We start from the raw sequence: 25,650 nt of genomic DNA, 5'->3' as shown, positions 1-25,650 counted from the left end.
CTTTTGGCAAGATTCTACATCAGTTACTAAGATAATGATTCACAGAATAGGTAGTAAAACATGGTGCTGAATAGAAAACGGACTTAAAAGTTAGAAATTAATGGTAACCATCAATGGAAACTATTCCAATTGAGAAGAGCATGGTATCCCAAAGGTCAGTTGATCTTGGGAACCCTGCTTTTTTTAACAAATAAATTACATATACCTAGAAACATGGACAGGTTCACCGATATTCAAGTCCGGTGCATGGAGAGAATTCTAGCTACATGTATAAACGTTTTAATAGAGGTGTGAAAAGTCATCTTGAGGAGTTGAATTTTTTGAAGAGGTGACTAAAGTAGTGGACAGGGGATTGTCAATGGATGTTATTTATATGGACTTCCAGAAGGCATTTGATAAGGTCCCACATAAGAGACTGTTAGCTAAGATAGAAGCCCATGGAATCGAGGGAAAAGTATGGACTTGGTTAGGAAGTTGGTTGAGCGAAAGGCAACAGAGAGTAGCGATAATGGGAAGGTACTCACATTGGCAGGATGTGACTAGTGGAGTCCCACAGGGATCTGTCTTGGGGCCTCAATTATTCACAATATTTATTAACGACTTAGATGAAGGTATAGAAAGTCTCATATCTAAGTTTGCCGATGACACAAAGATTGGTGGCATTGTAAGCAGTGTAGATGAAAACATAAAATTACAAAGGGATATTGATAGATTAGATGAATGGGCAAAACTGTGGCAAATGGAATTCAGTGTAGGCAAATGTGAGGTCATCCACTTTGGATCAAAAAAGGATAGAACAGGGTACTTTCTAAATGGTAAAAAGTTGAAAACAGTGGATGTCCAAAGGGACTTAGGGGTTCAGGTACATAGATCATTGAAGTGTCATGAACAGGTGCAGAAAATAATCAATAAGGCTAATGGAATGCTGGCCTTTCTATCTTGAGGACTAGAGTACAAGGGGGCAGAAGTTATGCTGCAGTTATACAAAACCCTGGTTAGACCGCACCTGGACTACTGTGAGCAGTTCTGGGCACCGCACCTTCGGAAGGAAATATTAGCCTTGGAGGGAGTGCAGCGTGGGTTTACTAGAATGATACCCGGACTTCAAGGGTTAAGTTACGAGGAGAGATTACACAAATTGGGGTTGTATTCTCTGGAGTTTCGAAGGTTAAGGGGTGATCTGATCGAAGTTTATAAGATATTAAGGGGAACAGATAGGGTGGATAGAGAGAAACTATTTCCGTTGGTTGGGGATTTTAGGAGTAGGGGGCACAGTCTAAAAATTAGAGCCAGACCTTTCAGGAGTGAGATTAGAAAACATTTCTACACATAAAGGGTTGTAGAAGTTTGGAACTCTCTTCCGCAAACAGCAATTGATACTAGCTCAATTGCTAAATTTAAATGTGAGAGAGAGAGCTTTTTGGCAACCAAAGGTATTAAGGGATATGGGCCAAAGGCAGGTATATGGAGTTAGATCACAGATCAGCCATGATCTTATCAAATGGCGGAGCAGGCTCGAGGGGTTAAATGGTCTACTCCTGTTCCTATATTCCTATGTTTCTATTCCTATGTTCCTATGCTGATCATTTATTTTATACCATCTGCAAACATGGGAGATCTCAGTTGCTTATACCCTTGTTCAAGTCATTAATTTACATGTAAAAAATAGCAGGGCTCCCAAGATCAATTGACCTTTGGGATTCCATGCTCTTCTCTGTCCACCATGTATTTAATGTCTTCAAAATCTTCAGTAGGTTTGTTAAACCCAACCTTATTTTCCTCCATCCATGCTGACAACTTTTTAACACAAATTATATTTTTCAAGGGATCGTCTGCTTGATTTCTCAAGGTAGTTTCAAAGACTTTCTCTACAGTAGATGTACACTTGCCAGCATGTGCGTTGACCCTTTTAAGTTATGAAATTAATCCTGAATTTTCTAAAACTTACAGAAATATCATTTACAGCTTGCCTAATTTCAGTCACCACCTTCTTTAATTTTAATAGCTACAACGTTGGTGGCCATGCTTTCAGCTGCCTAGGCCCTAAGCTCCGGAATTCCCTCACTAAATCTCTCCACCTCTCCACCCCCTCTCCTCCTTTTAAGACACTCCTTAAAACCTACCTCTTTGACCAAGCCTTTCTTAATATCTCCTTATGTGGCTTGGTGTCAATTTTTTTTTGATAATGTTCCTGTAAAGCGCTTTGGGAGGTTTTACTACGTTAAAGGTGTATATAAATGCGAGTAGTTGTTGTTGTTCAGTGTACATTGTCCTGACCAGATACTTTGGCTATTTTAGGAGCATTTAACCTTTTTATAACAATATATATATATATCCTTTGTTATTTACAAATTTTCTAGCTCCTCTTCTGCTGCTTTTGGAAATCTGATAGCTGACTTAGACAACTTTCCTTCCTTTTTGGACGAAGTCAGATGTGAAATATGTCTTTAATAATATTTCTTTGTCCCAGATTTCAGCTTCCCACTTGAATTTTAAGTGGACCAGTACTTTCTTTCACCCTTTGTCCACTGTGGCTATCATATTGTAGCATATAGCCGCTACTGACTAATTTGGGGATCTAAAATCAGCTTTAACTTAATCTTGGTTATCTGATTTTTTTTTCTCGGTACTAGATCACTAAGTACATACTATGACTCAGGTAAAATGAACATAATCCAGATATGAAAAACTTCAGAATAATAAACCTTGGGGCTCAGATAAGAAGCCTTAGGAAGATGTAAGTGGAAGGGAGAACTGGAAAATAAGCAAGACCTGAATTTATTTTTTGAAGCATGAAGAAAGAAACAAGTCTTACTGAGAAAAATCAAGACTACAGTGGCTCAGTGAGGCTACGTAACTTAGTTTAACAATTTGTGAAATTTAATCAATTTTGAAATCAATACATTTACCAATCCTGTGGCTCTAATGATCAATTTAGCTAGTTCCCAAATAGCACATGCATCTGCTCTATTTTTGAGCATTTAGACATAGTGTTGTTGTAAGATTTTAGTAACTTACAATGTAGCTAAGGAAAACAATTATTTTTCACTTTGATTCTAAGGTGGTGCGGAGAATTTATAAGGGAGTCCCACTGCAGCTGAGAGGAGAGGTCTGGTCTCTACTTCTGGAAATACAAAAAATAAAGTTGGAGAAAAAAGACTTGTATGATGTAAGTTTTTTGCAATTTCTGATACTTTTAGTTAACTTCAATTAGGGCTATCCTTATATGATTTTTAGTTTACCCACATTATTAAAAGCACAGGGAGGAGCAAAATTATGTTGATGTGCAATGCATCTATATATCTGTAAATCTAAGCTTATATTGATAACCAGTCTTAAATTTAAAATGATGCTTTGGAATTTTGCCAAACTTGATAAATAACTTCTTTCTCTCAGACCATACTTTTTAAAAAAAGAAAGCCATGCTAAGATCAATTTGTATTTAAATACATGACATATCAGCATTGTGAAATAATCCACCAGCAGACTCATTGCTTCTTCCTGCAATACATTTCAGGTAAGTGGACATCATTGTGAACTGCTCATGATTGGTAACTATGTGTTACTTTTCATAGTATTTTGGTTCAAATTAAAGAGTAGGTTCTGTGTGTAAATTGTTCCCTGTAGTATTATTTTCCTAATTTAAATTTTTTTTTGTGTGCAAGGTAGAATTAGTGTTGGCAGTGGAACACTTTCCAAATGGATATCCAGCATCAGCCATCATGTATGTTCACCTGAGGTTTAGCACTGCTAGTTAGATTTAGCTCCAACAGCATGTCTTAACCCCTGGCTTAGAAGATCTACTACATCAGTGTGAATTATTTCATTTGCCATATCATTCATCATTGTGGTGTTTGTGAAGGCAGTGGCTGCGTTTGTGCTGAATTGTGGGGCAGTCTTGTGCTTTGGGCCTGCATCCACTGGGAACTTGGCTTATGCTGCTCAAACTCAATTCAATCATAGCCAGTAGGAATATCAGACTTAAATTGATCTTGGGTGAAACCAGTTCCCAGAGATTGAAGGATAGTATAGTAAACCATTGCCCCATCCAGCCCCCTATTAAAAACAGGTAATTCTTTTGCACAAAGTTGTCATTGGTGATGTTGAATAAATATTTATATTTGCAGCATGTTTTCTCCCAAGTCAATATCTATGCGGTTCTCAAATGGGTTAAAGGGGTTGCTGAAGAGCAGCCCTGCCCTTGAGCTTTGTCTTTCCCACTACTTGTGGGAAGTACCTAGCCTCTCCTTGGTGCTTGCTCCTGATAAGCCTGGTTGAGCTCAGAAACTTGTAGAGTGGGTGGATCAGGTGAGCAAATCGCTGTCCTAATTTTTTATTAATGAGCCAAAATTCTATGGAGAGTTATTTATATTGCTAGAATTTAAAAAATCACAAGTTGTCCATGGTGATGTCTTATCTGAAATGTGCTATAGGAATGTAGAACGGTTGGAGCGCCTGTTTCGCCAATCGTAAGTAATGTTGAAATATTACTTTCAGTTTTTGACTCTCAACTTTGAAGCGTTGACTGAAATTATTTTTCTGGATTATTGATTCATTACCCGCATTCACTGAATGGTGAGGGCACTGATTTAAAAGTGGTCCAGATTATCAATAGTACAAATTTTATTGTCGACAGTTGGAACTGGCAACCTCTTTCAAACAGTAAACTACTTTGAGATTTTTTTTATTATCTCACCATTTAAAAAAAACTTTTCACAAGACAGTGTGGTGGGAATGAGAAAAACATTCAACCCTCTTATTTATTTAGGGCCATGTCCTGGACTTAGAGAGAATTTTCATCTCTGTCCCACTTAGTGCTGAGCATGTATCCCTGTACGTCTGCTCAGTTTTAGTGTTTTTCATTTGTCATCCTCAAGATGCTTTTTCCAGCTTAACTGTAATTGCTGTAGTTTCCTAATTCCTGCCACTGGCTGTCATTGCAGTGGCTGAATATATTGAAATGCTACATTGTGCCAAATTTCCCCTACTTCGTGCTTTGTACAAATACTTATTTGCAGTTTGGCATAACATGACCAAGTGGCGAGAATTCGGTACTGTATACTATATAACACAATTTATTTCAACCAGAAGTTCATTACAGTGCCATCCAGTTGCAAGATTGAGGTACTACGGTAATAACAGATCCTACGGTATAAGAAGGATTTTCTGTCCATGTGGGTCACAAGTCCCAAACCTGGGGAAAGAAGCATTTTTGACCCCTGTACCTAATTGATATTGAAATAGCATCTGTTGTTTGAGTGTGATGAAATCTAATACTTTCGAGTGCAGAATCACTTACCAGGCAAATGAGCAGCATGTTGTGATACTAGGTGATACAGACCTTGATTGCCCAGGTTTTGATCCCTGACCCATTTAGCTCATCTCAACCGGGGCCATGTGCTGTTGGGTTTGGTGTCTTCCCCCCCACCCCCCCCCCCCTGCCATTCCCTGGGCTGGGGAATCAGCCAGAGTTCCTGCTCCTGATTTCTGTCCAGTGACCCATTGTTGATAAGTGCACACTTGTGGATGTTGAATGAAGACCAGTTTTGGTTGCAGTTCCCTTTTTTTCTTTTCCCTCTCCTCTCTTTCCCTCCCTCCTCCCCCGAACAAACATTCTGCCAGCAATTGCTGGCCCACAAGTGAGGAAAGTGAAGGGCTGCTGATGCTCATGGAACTGTAACCTAGCATGAATCACTGCGGGGAATAAAATTGGGTAAAGAATACCAGTTGTTTTGGATAAAAATTACATTTTAATTCTACCATATCTTTCCATAAAATGTAAATGCTTTTAGGCTGAATAAATAGGCCTGAACTGTAGGTAAGCATTGTATGTAAGTGTGTGTTAGATGCAAAATGTTTTGCCCATGCTGGCAAAATGTGAATTTTAAAAAATTGTAACAAAGTAAATTATTGAGTATTTTAGCATTTATGTTTTATTTTGAATTGAGAATATTGTTGACAAATCCCAAATGTCTTATTTTGTTCTCTCTGATGCATTTTAAAAAAAATCTTCAGAAACTTAAAAGCAGAGCACGGACAATATCTCCAGACATCAGGCAGATTGACCTTGATGTGAACCGTACTTACAGGGACCATATCATGTTCAGGGAAAGATATGGAGTCAAGTAAGGACATTTTTGCTTACCTCTTAAATGTTTCTACATATTGCTTGCATTTGTTTGGCACAGTCAGTATAATCCTTTTTGTAAATTCCCACCCCTTTGCCTTTCACCTTCAGTGTTTTCCTGCAACACATACCTACTCCTAAGATTTCCCTCGAACAGCTGCCAAGAGGTACATAAGATTGGCCTATAGTGACTGAATGACTGATATTTTTCCTCCTCCCTATGTGGAACAGACCAGCTATGCAGCTCCTCACAACAGCGTGACCGAAGTCGGACATCCTGATCCGACAGAGAAGTGTGGTGTGAACCTGTGTCTTGCTGTTCCACAATGTGGTGCCTTGAAATTCAGATGCGCTGCCCTTTCTGTCATTTTGATTTCTTAAAAATCAAATGGTTACATTGAATTACTGTTAACTTCAAAATCCTATTTTATTTATTCCTTTCTGTGTTCGATTTTGTGTGTGTTTGAAATATTTTTGCTTGAACAATGATTACTAATGACCTCATGGGGGGAGTCTGTCTCTGCAAGGAAGCTGAATTAACATCAGCACTTGCACTCATGAACCCTGGAGTGCATTTGCTTCTAGCCCCTCTGTGTTGGGTTCAGTGATGTTTCTAAGTATATATCCACAATGTTATCAGCACTCAGCATCTAAACAATTCTTTAAAATTAATAGAAAGACTAAACAGATTTTATTGACCATTCTTTGTAATGGTAATTTTATTTGAAAAGAAGTACCAATGATGATAATAGCTCTTTAAATATCATGGATAGGCATCATGGTTGAAGGTCCTACTTGTAAGAATTAATATGCAGTTAATTGGAATTACATTCTGACTATTTGAACTTTTGTATCTTTTTTGGTATTACATTGTTTGTAATAGTATACACAACCCATTTCAGCACTTTGTCTTCAGTATTGCAATTAAATATTTTCATACTGTGCATGCATTTTCTCTCTACTGAAAAATAGACTTCAATTTGTTTGAAATGTTAATTGGTTTCATTTATTACTGATATGCTGTAGTACTGAAATGGGTGTCAGTAAGTTGGATATAATTGGGGTTAGCTTCTTTTAACTTTTACTGCAATAGGAACACAAATTATGAAGGATGATGGTAAAAACCATTAATTTAAATTTTTGGTGCTTGTCAGAGTTGAGCATTGCCAGGTTGAAGAATTAATTTGTTTCTCATCAACTGATAAGATTGAAGTCAGTTGCAGGCAAGATGCCTGCTGGCATTACTTTAATAATGCAACTTCAACTCCAAACTATAGAGAAAAAGTATATAGATTGCTGCATCATGTGTTGTGTTCATCCCACACATATATCTGCCACTTCGGACTGTGAGAGCCAAATTAGTTCGTATAAGCCAGTCATAGTCAAGTACTAGGACTGCCAGTGAGAAAGTGACGCTTAAGTCCATTCCTTATTTGTGTAAATGTGAGTTATACAATACAAAATGAGATGAGCAATGTCCTGTGAGGGGATAATTACCTTTTTTGGACACCTGCTGCAGACTTGAGAAGCATTTTTGCAAATAACTTGGTAACCAGTGGTAGAAATTCAGCCTCTCATAACCCTTTGTGGCCTTGTTGTTGACTGGGAGATCAGTCATGATGTGCATAATGCCAACTCTTGCATCACAGAGTACCTCCTTCTGAAATAGTCTCAGAATTTTCTTAGATTGACTGAAATGCTGAAGTAAATGATCAGTTTTTAAACAAATATTTCCTTTTAAGTCAGAATTTACAGAAAAGATGCAATGGATTGCAGATAACCATTTGACATAAAACAATGATGAATATCCCTCTAATTATTACATTTGATAAGCTAAATATATCAGAATATCAAAAAGCAAGAACACATGTTTTGTAGATCACTCAGGAACCATATTTCCAGACAAATGCATTTATCAACCACTTGTCACAGTTGATGCATAATGGTCAGTAAGTAGTTCTCTTGAATTACTGAAACCTCTGTTCTTATAGATACAAGATATAGGTTCAGAGTTGTAATGGGCAAGCTTTGGACAGAGGCCATGAAATATTTTACTCATAAGATGATCATCAGTTGGAATAGGTTGACTAATGGCGGACGCTAGTACACTATTTAAAAACAGCTAGATTCTGTAATGGGAAAGCAGTAAGGCTGATGTTCCGAAAAGATGAGATCAAATGGGGCTTCATTAAGTGTCAGCTTGGCTCAGTTGGTAGTGCTATAACCTCTTATTCAGAAAGTTGAGGATTCAAACCCCAATAGGATTTCAGCGGCTGATATTTTAGTGCAGTAATGAGACAGTGTTGCATTGTTGGTAAGTGTCGACATTCAGATGAAATGTTCAAATAAGGTGCTGTCTGCCTATTCCGGTGGTTCATTTGGCCTTAAAAGATCCTATGGCAGTATTTGAAGAACAACAGGAAGTTCCCTCTGTTTTTAATGGTGTCATAAAGACACATCAACTGATCATTTGTCTCATTGCTGCTTGTGTGATCTTGCCATATTCAAATTAGCTGCTGTTTTTACCTACATAGTTTCATTCATTCTTTTCTTATGATTTAGCATTTCAAACTATTTGATTTAAACAGGACGTCAAAGAAAGTCCCCTTTGTTTTCCCAGCTTTGCTGAAATTTTGGAGTCAGAACTATGACGAAACATATTTTACTAATTTGTTACAGTTGCCCTGTGCTTCACGTATTAAGCGACGTAGAACTACAAAGCAGTTTCAAAAAGAACACTTCACAAATATCTCAAATTGAAAGAACTCTAAACTTCCAATAAACCTCAAAATCTGATAGTTGTGAGGACATCGTCCTGCAAGCCTCCCTTCTGTGGGGCATTGCACTCAATCCTGGGAGCAGGAGAGAACTGCCCTATAAATGTAAGATGGCTTCATATCACTATCCAGTCTTAGGGCCATGACCAAATAATGTTTTGTTTCTTTGTAATATACCTTCTTTTAGAGGTGTTAAGTTCTGTGAAGGAGATGATGTAGAAATGATAAATTCTTTCCTTACATTCAAGAGGAATTCAACTTCTTCCAGTTGCTTCACAGAAAAACAGGTTCTGTTTTTGTCACTTCACCTCCAATGAAAAGTTCAGTGGAATTTCAGTCCATTCTGAACATATTTATCATGAAGGAAGTTTTCATTATAGTGTCTCTGATTGTCCTTCAGGCAATGAAGCTGGGAAATTGATTTGAATCCATAGATTTGAAGGTTGCGAATTTACGTATTTTAAAATTTTCTTCTGACTTTGTTATTGGCAATAAGTACTCCCAAAAAAGTTATACTTGGTGACAACTTGACTCTTGTTCCAAGAAATTTCTATGTGACGCCATTTTGATAATTGGTTATTCCAAGTATACTCCACATATAACTCAGCGAGTAAAATAATGATGTGTCACTTCTCAGCAAATTGGGTATGTAGTTTTCCAAAGCCTCCTCCAAATCTTTCCATCAAAATTCATTTACTTTGTATGCTGATGTGAGATAAATGGCATCAGTTTTTATTTTGAGGTATAGGGTTTTTTTTGCAGCATCTCTTTTCTAGGCTAGAGCCTTAATCGAAACTCAGGTGGAACAGGGGAGTTACACTGTGCAATCTTTTCAGGTATTTCATCCAGAGCTAATTCATTGGCCACAAAATCTTTTTGGTATAAAAAGATGAATGTCACACTAGAAAACTATTCTCATGAAATGTTAATCTTGCCCAGCCACCATTTTTAGCCTTTGCAAGCTACTCTTATCTTGCTTACATCTTCCTGATGAGATGATGGTTCAGTCTAGATTGTTGACATCTCTCTCGATTGACATTCCTAAAGGCACCATTCAAGTCGAATAAGCAGTGTGGTGTCCATTATATCTCCTGCTATAGTGAAATGCTATTTGGATTTTCACTTAAAAGCTTGGTTTTGCACTACTGATATGTGCAAGACAGAAGAAGAAGGCAGCCCTTAGAATCGAGCTCAATACAGTGCATTGTTTTGAACCAGTTAATAGAGCTATTTATCTAGACACAGTTGTCATTTTTTTGACAAAAACACTATTCTGGAGTGGTGAGTCTAGGCATTATTCTCTAATATCCATTTACTATATAGGATTGATTCTGTCAGGTAGGGTGCCGTCAGGCAATCCTGTAAAGCCACATTTGTTCCATCAGAAGCAGCAGGACTTCCCTTACAAGAAGTTTTTCTAGAGTTCCTCCAACTGCTGGAAGCTGACAGCAGCATTTAGATAAGCTCACCATTCCCTGTTGTTGGCCTGCATCAGGAAGGTTCCGGCTGGACCGCCATTGTCATAAATGTGACTGCACCAACTCTCAAATATACAGCTATCCATTGTTGCCAGATCCAACCTGCAGAATAAGCTGGGCACGTTAGTCAGCAAGGGAGCCAGGTAACAGTCCATTGAAGTGATTCTGTAATATAAATGTAGGACTTTTGGCCAACATGATACATGCCTCCTGGAAAACATTTCTGAAATTCACTGATCCTCATGTGATTCAGGGTGCATTTCCATTACAGTCTTAGCATCAGTGTGAAATGGTTTCACTTTGCTCTGATAAAAAGAAATTGTAGTGCAAATCTGGAATGAGTCAGGCTGTGATTTTGGATTTATACTGCAGCTTTAGCATCGATGCAAAGTATAATTGCAGGTTCAGCAACTTTGAAACCGGAAACAACTGCATGATGTGTTACTTTGAATCACTGGTGGTAATTATTCCTTTTTCATTCTCCCTTGGAATGCTTGAGAGGAATACAATTTTTCAATATAGACATTAAAATGGTTTCTACAAAAGATTGCCACAAATTAACCCAAACTATTTTGCATGAGCTAGGAAACTTACATTTGCCAAATGGAAATAAACAGTGCCTTTGAATTTTCTTGTAACATTCCATTGAGTCTTAGAGAGGTGTCTGTGGTAAGGTTTCAACAAAATAAATTAATCAAAATCATTCCATTTAAGTGTAGATGGGGAAAAAAGTAAGTAGGTGTTGAATCCAACATCCAAAGTTTAAGTCAAGGGAGAGAAAAATAGTTGCATGGATATGTTGTAATCTGTCCTTAGAAACGATTTCTCTCAAACTATTCCATTCCAAGAATTGGGGATGTCAAATTAAAGTGAATGCACTTCAGTAACTGTCTATACCTGTTCATGTGCTTGGTTTGAATGGCTGAATGGGTTTTGTGAAACGTATGCTTCATTCAAATTTTGGACTCCTCAAAATATTCACTTTCTGAAGCCATCAATTACTTTCTAGTATTGAATTTGGCTTACTGTGCGTTTCTAGACAAAAATAACTTCAAAAAGTAATTTTGAATTATCTCGCCAATTTTTAAAAAAACTCAGCCTTTGTTTTTAATGGAAAGATTGACATTTAGCTTTTGCAGCTCATACAAATTTGTTCCATTGTTAAAATGCTGACACTGAAGGGGAGAATAAAAATGATAATGGCACTGAACTTTAGCTGAAATCTTTACAATAGCTATCAATTTGAAGGCTCTAAACAACACTGTATTCCAATAAAAATTTTGATGTGGAGATGCCGGTGATGGACTGGGGTTGACAAATGTAAGGAATCTTACAACACCAGGTTATAGTCCAACTGTTTTATTTGAAAATCACAAGCTTTCGGAGGCTTTCTCCTTCGTCAGGTGAGCGAGTGTGGGATTCCATGGAAGGTTACCGCATTTATAGTCAGAGAACAATACCTGGTGATTACAGATAATCTTTCCAACTGCCCGTTGTCAAGGCAATCAAAGTGTTCAGACAGAGTGATGTTACCGACAGGACCACCGAATACACAGACGGCCAGAACAAAAGACAGACAGAGAAAGACAGAGAATGACCCGTTGTGTTAAAAACAGATAACTTTTTTTCGCTGGTGGGGTTACATGTAGCGTGATATGAACCCAAGATCCCGGTTGAGGCCGTCCTCATGGGTGCGGAGCTTGGCTATCAATTTCTGCTCGACGATTTTGCATTGTCGTGTGCCTCGAAGGCCGCCTTGGAGAACGCTTACCCGAAGATCGGTGGCTGAATGTCCTTGACTGCTGAAGTGTTCCCCGACTGGGAGGGAACCCTCCTGTCTGGCGATTGTTGCGCAGTGTCCGTTCATCCGTTGTCGCAGTGTCTGCATGGTCTCGCCAATGTACCATGCTCCGGGGCATCCTTAAATTTTATTTAAGGTCACATTGTTTAAAGACTTCAAACCTAAATCTCTTGAGATTAAAGCAGTCTTCTCGTCCACCATCATGAATAAAAGCATCTGCAGTTGATTGCAGTCTGGAGCTTTGTAGACATTTGTTGCAATTGTGTTTTTTTTCTGGAAAATCAGCATTAGATTAAAAAGTCTACTCAAATGAACTGTGCTTCAGCAACATGTAAAAGAAAAACAGTTCATCCTGCAGCATTTGGGGGTGGGGATCATTATCTCAACACAGGCTGTAGCTAAAGTCTGTCATAAAATGCAATTGGCAAATGACCTCAACTTGTCTAAATGCAATAACTTTTAAACTAGTGTCTAATTATCTTTTTATTAACCTATCATGATTCCACGGCTGTGTTTTGTTCTGATCTCAATATTCACAAAGTGGTGCTGCAGTACTTTACATAGTCAATGCATGAGATCTATTTTAGCTATTTAACCTATTAAGATTTTCCGTGCAATACACTGTTTTCCCACAAAGCAAATGTAAGCAATATGTGATCTTGTTTCACACATCAACCCTGTGTAATGCTTGTGGTCCTTTCTAATATGTTCAGTTGGACTATAACCTGGTGTTGTAAGATTCCTTACATTTAATATGTTCATGGCATGACACTACAGATGTTCACAAGCACTTATAACTTGGAAAGGTTACTTTCAAGTGTCTTTGTGGAGGTACTGTCAGTCATTTGGGAATATTTTACGTAAAAGTTCAACAGATATGTTGCTACTGATGCCGCATTTAAAGTTTGGGAAATAGTAATAGAGTGCATTTAAATATCTAAAATTTACTTTTCTAATATTGAGGTTAAATAAGAAATTTTCAAAATACATTGTTTTCAAAGGCAAAATGCAGCAATTAAATGATGCAAATTTACTTTGATTAATGGTACCTCAGAATAAAGTCTCTCATAGTAATAACTAAAAATGGCTAAAAAGTATATTCAGAACAAATGATTGATTTTGTGCACACATCATTAGGTGGATTTTTTTAATATATTCTCGGGATATGGTCATTGCTAGCAAGGCCAGTATTTATTGCCCATCTCTAGTTACTCTTGAGAAGGTGGTGGTGGTCCTTCTTCTTGAACCGCTTGTGATTTAATACTTTTTTGGACAGAGGCGTAAAGTGCAAATGTAACACACATTGAATTGAGGTCGGATCAATACAATCTAAGAGTATAATGACTATGAAACAGTGTGCTATTTTTCAGTAAAACTTTCTATTGCACTCAGTTGACCCTTCCCCTACGTTCTACCCCTTTTTCTAAATTATAATGTTGGTCTCGTGTCAAAATGATCAAGATGCCCCTTTTATGAAACAAGAGGCTAAACTTGGCTTTAATGGCATGATTAATCTTGGATTTAAACTCCAATGGGAAAGTTCCAAAAAGGTTGAGTGTGTATATGTTCTAATACAAAATTGAAATTGATACTGTGTTCAAAGCTGCACTGTTCTCTTGCGATGCCAGTAGTTGTGTTAAATCAGCGTTGTTCTTGCTGCTTGTTTCCCATGAGTATGTTACAACTTCCTGTCTCACTTGGAGTTATTAATTCTCTTTACAAATATATTGTGTAGAAAGTACTTCTGAGAATTTTCTTCCTAAAGTAAAGATGTCATAAAATAGTCTAGTACACTGCCCTAAACAACCTTTTTTTGCTTCACTGAGACACCAGAATATTTGACTGAAGTCCTCGTAAAACAGTAATGTTCCAGCTGAAATTCCATACGCTAAATATATTGTGTACCAAATAAATACTAGAAAGCCATTCATTTGGATTTTTAAAAATCCTGAGTATCTGCTATTCCGTAGTAGTTGCATACATGAATTCAGATATTAGGAGTTTGTTTAATACAGCACATAGTGGTTCATAATTTTATTCTCCACATCAGTGATATTTTTGGAATCTCAGGACATTTTGGGATCTGCAAGGGGTTACCAAGGGTTTGTGAGGTCATAATCACTACCTGAGTAAGGGAGTGAAGTTGAGTGATAGTAGACCCAAAGATGGAACAGTAAGGTAGAGAGCAAATAAAAGCCGTACCATAAATATATTGTCCAAGACTGAACTGAGGAATGAGAAGGATAATTTGGTAGCTGGTAGCTAGCGTCCAGGAAAGAGACGCCATGAAGTTGGCAATGGATTTTAAGAAATGTCTGAAAGACCTTCAGTGTAGACTGTTTGTTCTTTACAATGCATATCCATGGCTCAGGTTTAGGGAATAGCCCTATCAGGTCAGGAGCCTTCAGTTTCAAGACAGTATCCTTTGTGATCCCTGTGCCAGGCACAGTTAAGGTGATGAAATTTGCTTGTTCCTCAGGGACCATCCATAAATGTCTCCTTTGCAAGTGTCCAGAATACTATTTTGCTTAGCTCTTCAGCCACTGCCACATGTGTATAAATGGAGCATATACACACCCAAGTACACCCTAAACTCTAGGTCTTGTATTTAGATTTAAGCAAGGTGTCCTGAATCAATCTGTATATATTCAATAATGACATAGGATGAAATTGATACATAATTTCTTTGCATCTCTCCTCTACAGGCAGCAAGCTTTGTTCCATGTTTTAGCTGCTTATTCCATGTATAACACGGTATGTTTTTTGTATTTAATATTCTAGATACAGTTTTTAAAACTGCTTATTATCTTTCTGGTTCATAATGCCTTTCTGTAAGATTACAGATCTGGAATGTTTTCAAAATTAAAACTTTTACTTAGCCTTGATTTCAAAATGCACAATTCTAGCAGTAACAGTTTTTCTGTAAAGTGATTGTTGAAACACTTGAGTTTGAAAGGAGGAGTGGCGGCAGGAAGGGGACAATTAAATTTGGAGGATACTTAAAGAAGAAAGAAAGTTTAGGGGAATCATTTTTTTTCTCTTTTTTTTGGAAGAAAATATTACTGGCAGGAGTATATTCATCGTGCACATAAAATTCATCAATTGCACTGCAGAAACCATACATTAAAGCACGTCAACGGTAATAATTAGGCATTTGTTTTGTGGAGTGAAGGTGAGGTAGCACCTGTTGGAGTTTGGTCTACCTTGCCTAATAATTTCACTGAAGTTCACTTGTGGAATCAATTTGGTATCTCTTCAGTAGTTGAAATTTCACACTGTTTATAAATTAAGTACTCCACAGCTAGCTACCTTTTTACAGATCTTCACATTTTGACAGTCAGTTACACTTCTGGTACATTTGTTATGTCGACTGCAGAAACAAATTCCACAGACTGCTGCATTTTTTTGAAGCTCTGTGATTTCAGTATAAATTAGATTTGGAATGGAAGTTGACAATAACTGCTCGTTTAACATTAGTTTCTTTTCCTAATGTTTATGTTTCATAAATCATCAATAAGAATTATTTAGTTATAAATAAAACCTCATTCATTTCCATAAAGGGAAATTAATAAATTGCCTTTAAATGGCCACTGCAGCTTTATTTTTTTTCAATTTGTTGAATTGCAGGAAGTAGGCTACTGCCAGGGAATGAGTCAGATCACTGCACTGCTTCTTATGTATCTGAATGAAGAGGATGCCTTCTGGGCACTTGTTAGACTACTGTCTGGCCCAAAACATAGCATGCATGGTAAGATATTTCCAGACATTTTCATTTTAAAAAAAAAAGCAAATAGAATCTGTTTACTGCCATTGATAATAAAATGAATAACCTGATTGAATCAATTTTGTGATCCTTGTTTGCATCGATTTTAGTCAGTCGCTCCCCATGACTTCACACGGATAGCTGACTAGAGCACCAAAACACCATGCTTACAGGTTTTTGCTTGCCTGTGATTGACGGCCTTTTATCATATTCGCCACACTTCCAACGTTCTTCTCCTTCAACAACAGGGTTGCTTTATGTTCCGTTTTCATCTCATTAGCCTCCTCATCTGCATCACTTACAAAGCAATCTTTATCACCAAGTGCATCTTCCTGTGCTGTCTCTGCATTTCAGGCACCCAATTCTCAATGCCCTTCTCTTGGCAATTTCCCATTCAACTATAATGGATGGCCATTAGCCTCTACCCCAGCATTGTTGAGGGCACCAAACATTCTTTACTCTCTGTGTGCTATTCACACATGTTTCTTTACTAATTTATACCTTTTTACTATTTAAAAGCCCAGGGACTGCAGCAAAATAGTAGTCAACTTGCTTATGATGGGTGCTGGTACTGGATGATGAGAGGCGAAGGCCAGGAGACATGGTCCAGCAGGTGTATAAACATATGTTGGTGAGAGAGAAACTGGGGATCCAAAGATTGGGCTGGGAGAGAACATGGGGTGAATTTCAGTAGGGAGGGATTTGTGGGCTGGATGATCTTCCTGATGCTGTTAGAATAGATTGGGACCTCCTCAATGTGGCAGTGCTTTCAGGAGTTGCTGAAACATGCACAAATGAGAGGAAAACTGGGATCTTGGGGCAGGGAGAAGCAACAGGTTCAATTTGGGAGGGAGCAAGGAGACCTTGCGTCCAGAGGCGGTGGGCCTGAAAGGGTGAGTTGGCTGCTTGGCTAGGAGAGACTTTGGGATGGGACGTGTTCAAGGAAGGAATGGGGAGGACCTGAGATGTACGTAGGTTGGGGGGATGGATGAGGATGCCATGGGAGTGTGTGGCTGTGAGGGGAAGGGAGCTGGAATGGGTGGAGAGGTCGCGAGGCTTTGGGCTGGGAAAGAGCATGGCCGGAGGCCATAGGCTGGAAGAGGCTGAGGAGGTCGTGGTAGCCCAGCAAGAGTGGACCTGTCATTATGAGACCTCAGTGGAGCAACACTGGTTTCAATGAGACGGTAGCAAGGCTGCAGTAAGAGCAGGCGGGGAGACCACTATTAGTTTGGTCAGGCATAAGGCAGCACAAGGCTGTGGAGTGGAGTGGAGTATAATGATGTGGAGATGACGGTGATGGACTGGGGTGTACAAATGTAAGGAATCTTACAACACCAGGTTATAGTCCAACAGTTTTATTTCAAATAAAACTGTTGGACTATAACCTGGTGTTGTAAGATTCCTTACGAGTGGAGTATAAGACTTAGGAGAACAGTTAGACGAGTTGCTCCTAAAGCTTACTGTGAGTGAGGGAGCTTCACTGCATTATTTGGAATGGGCTTTGGTGCAGTAAAGGTTGGATTGGCGCCAGAACTGGAATACTCATTACCTCACTGGAACACAGCAGAGCTAGAGCATGTGGATGGGAGGGTAGGAGCAAAAACTGAGCTGGTGGTTTTGGCAGACCTGGCAGCGTAACAGAGGCCAGAGATTATGGCTAACATGCCTGAGGTGGAAAAATAATAGGATTGGGGAGGAAGGGAGCATTGGGAATTAAAATGGCAGCCGAAAACCGGTTAAAATGTTTACAAAATATCTGGTCCATGCTAAACACATGATATGACAGGCCAATCAGCAATGTTAAATATTCATATTAAGCACATGATACCATGGTCAGTGGTATTAGAAGCTGCGTGTATGATTATAGTCCTACAGTATTGCAGACATTTTAAAAAATAAGATGGGTAGATTTCCCACCATTTTCCTCGATTCCCAAAATCCATACTGACAATTCAGAACAATTTCCTCCAGGATTTTAGGGGCAAGAGAGAACTGGAGGAAATTTAACACAATTGGTTTTGATTCAGAAGGCATTAATTAATTCCAAGTGTCTGTCTTTCATGCTGTCACTGCTTCAAAGTTTGATTGTAAATGCTACAATACTCCTCAAATAAAAGAAAAGGCAGTACACGGTACTTTGTGTACCTTTATTGCATAAAGTCTCTACCTGAATGTTACATAATACTATTTGTTTTTTAACAATTGACTGTAAATTATTTCTTGATAAATTTGGGATATTTCTGTCATTGACCTTCAGTAAGGACTTGGCCAAGATCAACAGATTGAAGCATCCTGACAGTTCGTGTCTGTGGCGACACCTGCCTTCAGCAAAAACAGTACTATAGTATATAATTTAAAAATCAATATTTAGGAATAGTCTTATGCTAAGTTTCATGTGATGGTTAATGAATCGCTTCAGATTCACTCCTGTGAATTATGACTTAACCTGAATCCCTGGATGAAATTACTGAGCTCAAAATCAATCCTGTCCATCAATTATGCACCAAATATTTACAGCTGCCAACTTTTCATAGTTATGTGAATGAAGATTTGGCTGTTGTTGAAATGGAGCTATATTGCATATGGATGAGTTGAATAAGTTAATGAGAACTGCAGCTACATTTTCCTGTCAAATGTAGTCTGAAACAATTTCTCAGACGGTAAGTTGTACTGTAACAGATGCCGTAGACTCACTTTTACTGACGACAAGATGCAACTGACCTGATTAGGGAATTTGTTAACAAATAATGTAATTATAAAACACTTTTTGTTTTACAAATTACAAAATTCACACCATGATTCCTTGGACAGCAGATTCCCAGTTCTGCTATGCTGTGAATAATAGGCACATAGTTGGAAATCTGGTACCTCTCCACAGAGTTTGATGGCAGGGGATGGGGGTTGGGAAGATGGAATCAGAAATTATCGTTGAACTAGTGGAAAACCATAGGGTGCCATGGATAAATTTTCTCGTAACCCTGTTCCACCATTGTGACAAAGGAAGACTCAACTCAGGAAGAGGGGGAAAATAAGACCGTGGAATGCAGTGCTGTATAAGTTTCAGATTGTTTTTATAGTTTTTGATCAAAATCTGTGAACTACAAGTAAGGAAAGCATAGTATTAAAAAATCAAGTAATAGATTGCATGGATCTCACAAAATTTTCTGGAATGTCTTCATGGTGGTTAATTGACAAATTGGGAATATTTAAAGTTTTAGCATTATCTGGGCAGTAACAGCTAAAGTGACCCTTTTAGTTGCCACACAAGATGAAGTTCAAATATGCTGTGAATCTCACAGCTGTGGCACTTGGAACGTTCCCAGTGTGAACTAAAATAATCCAAGACAGATCATTTGATTTGCCAGGCAAATTGGAAGTCTGAACCAACGATCCAGTTCTTTTTTGCACTTGTCCAAAGTTGCTGTCATTTTCCCTACCTAACAGCTTCTTATCAAAAAAAAATTATGATTTTAGATTCATTTATTTTGACTTTTTTTACATGCATGTATTTTACAGTCACTGCAGTTAATGCAGTACTTAGAGTTTATTTATGATTTCATGAAGAGTATAATACTTGAAGCTGTGTTTAACATATTTCAAGCGTGTAACAAAGTTTGAAGTTATTGAATGGATGTTGTGAGAATATTTTTAAATTGAGGAAAATTCTTGTTTTCTTGTATTGTAATTTGAACTCCTAGAAATTGGGAATTGGATAAATACTTGAAGGGAAAAAATTTACAGGGCTATGGGAAAAGAGCTGGGGAATGGGACTAATTGGTCAGCTCTTTAAAGAGCTGGCACAGGCACGATGGGCCGAATGGCCTCTTGCGCTGTACCTACTATGATACTATATCCAATATACAATTTTTTTATGAAGGAAGCATTTAAGAGTGCCTTAGTTTTTAAAAATAAAATGGAGGTTTGAGGATGCACTCAGAAAATGTAAACTACTTTTGTGTCCCCTATTAAAGTAATTTTATTTCCTTCCATTCTTGGTTGCTCCATGCCGTCCACTGGTCCTACATCTTGACGTAGAGAGTGGGTAGCCAACCTACCCCCAGATCTTTACCAATTAGTATGGTCAGTAGAAAATGCACAAGAACAAACAAAGGCAATTAGCCTGTTGATTTATTTTCCTCCCATGTGGGAAATGTCCAGTTTCCACTTGACAGCATGATTGAGATTGGGAGCTTACCATGTGATGAATCATGGATGCTGACGTTGCCTTTGCCTGTTTGTCTTTCATTTTTCTACTGTGCAGCCCTTCAAATTCATAGCTAATTAGTTAAAAGTTCCAAGAAAAAACTTGAGTGAAAGATCAACAATAAAAATGACTGAATTGAACTAAGTAAAATGTTACCTCTTAATATTCTGTTATCAAAAAAAACTAGTCTGGAGGTAAATAATATTGGAAGCCATTCCTTATATCGAAGTTGATTGAATATTTTAACTGTAGTTGATGTTCCCGTTGTGCACAGATTACAAATGACACTTTTTGTTAAGAACAGTTTTATAGCAGTCTTTAAATGCATTTAGTTTCTGCATTTATTTCTTGTTGATTGACATTTTTCAGCATACAACTAATACATTTGGGAATCGGAAGATTTCTCTCTACCTTAAACTAATGAGGGTTTTTATGTGTGTGTTAACTACAGATGAGAAGAACTCAGTTTTTAGGTTACATTTTCAATTCTGACTTGGAAGAATTTCAGCTAAATAGTATGATACTTTCATGCATTTTTGGTGAAACAAGGTTGACTATTATTAGACTGCTAAAATTGACAAATTTGCATCTCCGTGCACACCATGATCTTTCACAGACAAAGATTTCTCTGTACATATGGTACGGTTTAATAAAGTATTTCAGTGTTTAAATTATAATTATGCAATGCTCTCAAAGATGCAGTGCAAATGCTTTTAAGGCTGCTATTAGAAAATGCCTAACTACCCAGCTGTGTTCACCCAGTGTCTCATTCGCTGCAACTTTAACAATTTAATTTAAAGAAAACTTCCTAGCAGCTATCCATAAATGTAATTGTTTTTGTTAAACTACTGGGAACTCATTAATGGATTATTTTTCTGGGATGAATCTGGTAATTTCTGGAAGTTTAGTAATGGTTTGTATTATGCCTTAGGGCAGCTCTTTATTTTAAAATGATGAGGAGCCCAGTGAGATGTTGAGCAGTTTTCGGCATGAAGCCGTAACCACTTCCTGACAACGTTGGGCAATTGATTACTAATCACTAGGGTTGGTGGGCATTTATTTACCAGCATGCAAGCCAGATCTCTCTCAGTATTGTGTTTGAGGCATTGCATCTTATGTGATTTACAACGAGATCTCAAAGAAACTGATTTAGAATCAAGGTGCTGATCAGATCCTTTCTGGAGTACTGTTTCCAGTCTAGATACTGAGTTAGAAGGCTATTACTGATCTTCAGGAGATTACATTGCCAATCAATTATGGCGGCATTGGGTACCAGGAATTTAAGGTATGATGTCAAGTTAAGAAAACTTTTTTTGGTAGAAGGCATTTGGTAGAAGGCATTGAAGTGTCATGAACAAGTGCAGAAAATAATCAATGAGGCTAATGGACCGCTGGCCTTTATATCTAGAGGACTAGAGTACAAGGGGGCAGAAGTTATGCTGCAGCTTTACAAAACCCTGGTTAGACCGCACCTGGAGTACTGTGAGCAGTTCTAGGCACCGCACCTTCGGAAGGATATATTGGCCTTGGAGGGAATGCAGCGTATGTTTACGAGAATGATACCCGGACTTCAAGGGTTAAGTTACGAGGAGAGATTACACAAATTGGGGTTGTATTCTCGAGTTTAGAAGGTTGAGGGGTGATCAGATCGAAGTTGATAAGATATTAAGGGGAACAGATAGGGTGGATAGAGAGAAACTATTTCCGTTGGTTGGGGATTTTAGGAGTTGGGGGCACAGTCTAAAAATTAGAGCCAGACCTTTCAGGAGTGAGATTAGAAAACATTTCTACACACAAAGGGTTGTAGAAGTTTGGAACTCTCTTCCGCAAACGGCAATTGATTCGAGCTCAATTGCTAAATTTAAATGTGAGATAGATAGCTTTTTGGCAACCAAAGGTATTAAGGGTTATGGGCCAAAGGCAGGTATATGGAGTTAGATCACAGATCAGCCATGATCTTATCAAATGGCGGAGCAGGCACGAGGGGCTGAATGGCCTACTCATGTTCCTATGTACCAGCTATCACCAGCTACTCACCAATCAGCTCCTTCCGTTGTGCTGACGTCACTTTAGGTGTCTTTTCACCTCTCTCTCGCGATCCGCTCTCTCGCTCCTCCTTTTATCGCTGATCCTGCGCTCCGCGCTCTCGCTCCTCCTTTTATTGCTGATCCCACACTCGGCTCTCACTCCTCCTTTTATTGCTGATTCCACACTCTGCTGTCTCTTCCCTCTCGCTCCTCCTTTTATTGCTGATCAAATCATTTAGTGTAGTTTTTTGCGGGGGGAGGTGAGTGAATTTGCTAGGATCCCAGAATTGTTTCATATTGGTGATTGTTGCTGTGAGGTCTCCATCAGACACCAGCATAGACCGTTGTGACGTAGATATTGCTTTCAAATGTGTTTGCCCACTTTCATTCACTGCCCTTAAGTGTGCACAAAGTATGGGTTTATGTCTGGATGGGATTTTTTTGGTGAAGTATTCAGCATTTTAAACAATTTTTTTTTGAAAAGGGAAAACATACTATGCAAGTCTGTGTCTTACATTTTCATACACATTTATTTCAAAATAAGTCAGATTAAGATGTATCCTAATAGTTATGCAAAACTTTTATCTGGTTTTGTCGACAGAGAATTTAAATTTGAGATGAATGTACATTTATTTTTTGCAATATTATTTTCCTTTAGGGTTCTTTGTTCCTGGTTTCCCAAAACTGTTACGGTTTCAAGAACATCATGACCGGATTTTGAAGAAGATCATGCCCAAACTTAAACAGCATTTAGTGAGTATCTTCAATCTGTTGATAAACTTAGTAACAAGCATTTGTAAAGATCATATTTCCTTGCATCTCGAACTTTAACATAACCACTAAGGGTGCATTTAAACTACTAGTTTAGCATCAGTATGAAGCAGTCTCTTAGAGTGTCAGCTTTGACTCAATGCCTCCGTCTTTCCCCTCAGGTGGATGTAAAAGATCCCATGGCACTATGTACGGAAGAGCAGATGATCTGGCCAATACTTATCCCTCCACCAACATCGCTTTTTAAAAAAAAAATTTATCTGGCCATTTATCTTGGTGTTTGTGGAACTGCGCTATGCACAAAATTGGTTACCACATTTCCCCTACATTACAACAGTAATTCATTGGCTGTGAAGCACTGTGGGACATCCTACGGTCATCAAAGGCGTTATATAAATGAAAGTTTTTTCTTTAGAATGGGCAGTAAGCCTATGCAGTGTAAATCCGATCTGACTCCAGAGAGTCTCACTCCACCATACTTCATTGTTAGGGTCGGGCTGTGACAGGTGTTACGCAAATGCACCCTAATGTTTACAAAATGCTGGAAAGATAATTAAAATGTTCCTAAACAGGCAAAGGAAGATTGGTTTAATTTTAGAAAATGTGGAAAAATGTTCACCTGCCTATCTAGCTAATAAACTGGTGAGCTTTTGGACTGAAAAAAGAACTTGCATTTTTATAGCATCCTCAGGGTTTCCCAAAGTACGTCACAACCAACTAATTGATTTTGAAGTGGAGTTATTGTTACGTAGCTAAACGAGGCAGCCAATTTGCACACAGGAAGATCCCACAAATGGCAAATGATATAAATGGATCAATTAATCTGTTTCTTGCTGGTATTGTTTGAGGAGGTTGTTGACCTCGACACTGGGAAAACTTTCTGCTCTTTTAAATAGTGCCATGGAATCTTTTATCTCCACCAGAATAGGCAGACAGGACCTCAGTTTAACATCTCATCCAACGACGGCACCTCCAACAATGCAGTACGACTTCTGTACTGCAATGAAGTGTTAGCTTAGTTAAGCTTAGAACACTTAGAATGTGTTCAAGTTCTGGAATGGAGCTTAAACTCACAACCTCAGACTCAGAGGAGAGTGGAAGTGAGCCAAGCTGATATTAAAATTAACCAAGCAAACTGTGGCATATTAATGTTTTGTAAACCATGTTGGACTGGACTAAGATGTTGAAGCCCAAAATCAAATGGAAATGTTCAAATTAATTGTGTTACCTCACTACTTTTGCGGATAGATAGGTACTTTGGGATCTTAATTGTTGCTAACTTGACAGGCATTGCCTATAAAACTGGGATTCTTTGTAAGTGCAAGCCTTGACTCAGTGGTAGCACTCTCTCCTCTCAGTCAGAAGATAGTGGGTTCAAGCCCCACTCCAGAGACTTAAGCACAAAATCCAGGCTGGCATTTCATTGCAGTACTGAAGGAATGCTGCACTGTTGGAGGTGCCTTCTTTTGGATGAGACGTTAATCCCAGGCCCCTTTTGCCCTCTCAGGTGGACATAAAAGATTCCACGGCACTTCTCGAAGAAGAGCAGGGGAGTTCTCCCAATGTCATGGGCAACATTTATCCCTCAACCAATAGCACTAAAAACAGATTATCTGGTCATTTGTTTCATTGCTGTTTGTGGGACCTTGCTGTGCACAAAGTGGCTACCGCGTTTCCTATTTTACAACCATCACTACACTTCAAAATTGTAAACAATTTTACAACACCAAGTTATAGTCCAGCAATTTTATTTTAAATTCACAAGCTTTCGGAGGCTTCCTCCTTCGTCAGGTAAATGTACTTCAAAAGTACTTAATTGGCTGTAAAGTGCTTTGGGACGTCCTGAGATCGTGAAAGCGCAAGTTTTTCTTTTAATCGCATGGTATTTTTTATAAACTGTTTTGTTATGCAGTACTTTGTTTAAAAAGAATTGTACTAATGTACTGAATGGGATTGTTGCAAAACATCATACACATTTACAGAGTTATTTATTTTTAATTGGATTGTTGCATTTTTGATATAAATAGAAAAATAGCATGATTGCTGTAAATAGGATTATGGAGTGGATTGATGGCAATTAAGGGGCAGTCTGCAGCCTGGACTATGAGGGGACGAGCATCTCCCATTGGGAGAAAACTAAGGATGTGGAAACTGCTGTGGAATTTCTCCAAGACCACTTTTTTCCTTGTTTTCCAAATAATTCCTCCTGCAACTATCAAGTAAAAGGATACTGGAGCTAGAACTTGGGTGCAATTTTAAATGAACACATTGCTTATTTAGAATGGTCTCAAAAATGAGGCTGCTTAATCATAGAAAACTCATTTCCTTATACTTGTAATTGAGTGGGATAATGAAATGGATTCCCATGATTCACAAGATTTTAAAAAAATGAGACGAACTTATCAAGTACACAAACAATGTCATTCTTTTTTTTTTAAATGACCAATAATGTAAGATAATGTAATATTCTATCTTTTTTATACAGGATTCCCAGGATGTGTTTACAACTTTGTATACCATGAAGTGGTTCTTTCAGTGTTTTCTGGACCGAGTAAGTCTGAGGAGGGTCTTTTTTTGGGCTATGGTATATACAGTAAACTTTTTATTGGAATTATATTGCAGTCTGTTCAATACACCGTATACAGGATTGTGTGAAAATCTCACATCACTCTGTGGTACCAGTGATGATAGTCTTGAAAATT

At 38.2% G+C, this 25,650-nt stretch overlaps 1 protein-coding gene across 3 annotated transcripts in view; it reads left to right on the top strand.

The window, feature by feature from the left end:
* The window catches only part of usp6nl (USP6 N-terminal like), a 194,319-nt gene that overhangs the window by 128,310 nt on the left and 40,359 nt on the right, over positions 1–25,650 (top strand). For all 3 annotated transcript variants that reach the window (XM_068005133.1, XM_068005134.1, XM_068005135.1), the window contains 6 exons: positions 3,062–3,169; positions 6,016–6,125; positions 14,889–14,937; positions 15,811–15,931; positions 22,836–22,930; positions 25,434–25,499. In XM_068005133.1, the coding sequence (XP_067861234.1) occupies positions 3,062–3,169; positions 6,016–6,125; positions 14,889–14,937; positions 15,811–15,931; positions 22,836–22,930; positions 25,434–25,499 (549 nt within the window). The remainder of the gene's footprint in view (positions 1–3,061; positions 3,170–6,015; positions 6,126–14,888; positions 14,938–15,810; positions 15,932–22,835; positions 22,931–25,433; positions 25,500–25,650) is intronic.

Source organism: Heptranchias perlo, chromosome 24 (genome assembly GCF_035084215.1).
Source record: "Heptranchias perlo isolate sHepPer1 chromosome 24, sHepPer1.hap1, whole genome shotgun sequence".
Lineage (NCBI taxonomy): Eukaryota > Metazoa > Chordata > Chondrichthyes > Hexanchiformes > Hexanchidae > Heptranchias > Heptranchias perlo.
The sequence above is the reverse complement of the archived record's forward strand: the minus strand, read 5'-3'. Positions and strand labels throughout refer to the sequence as shown.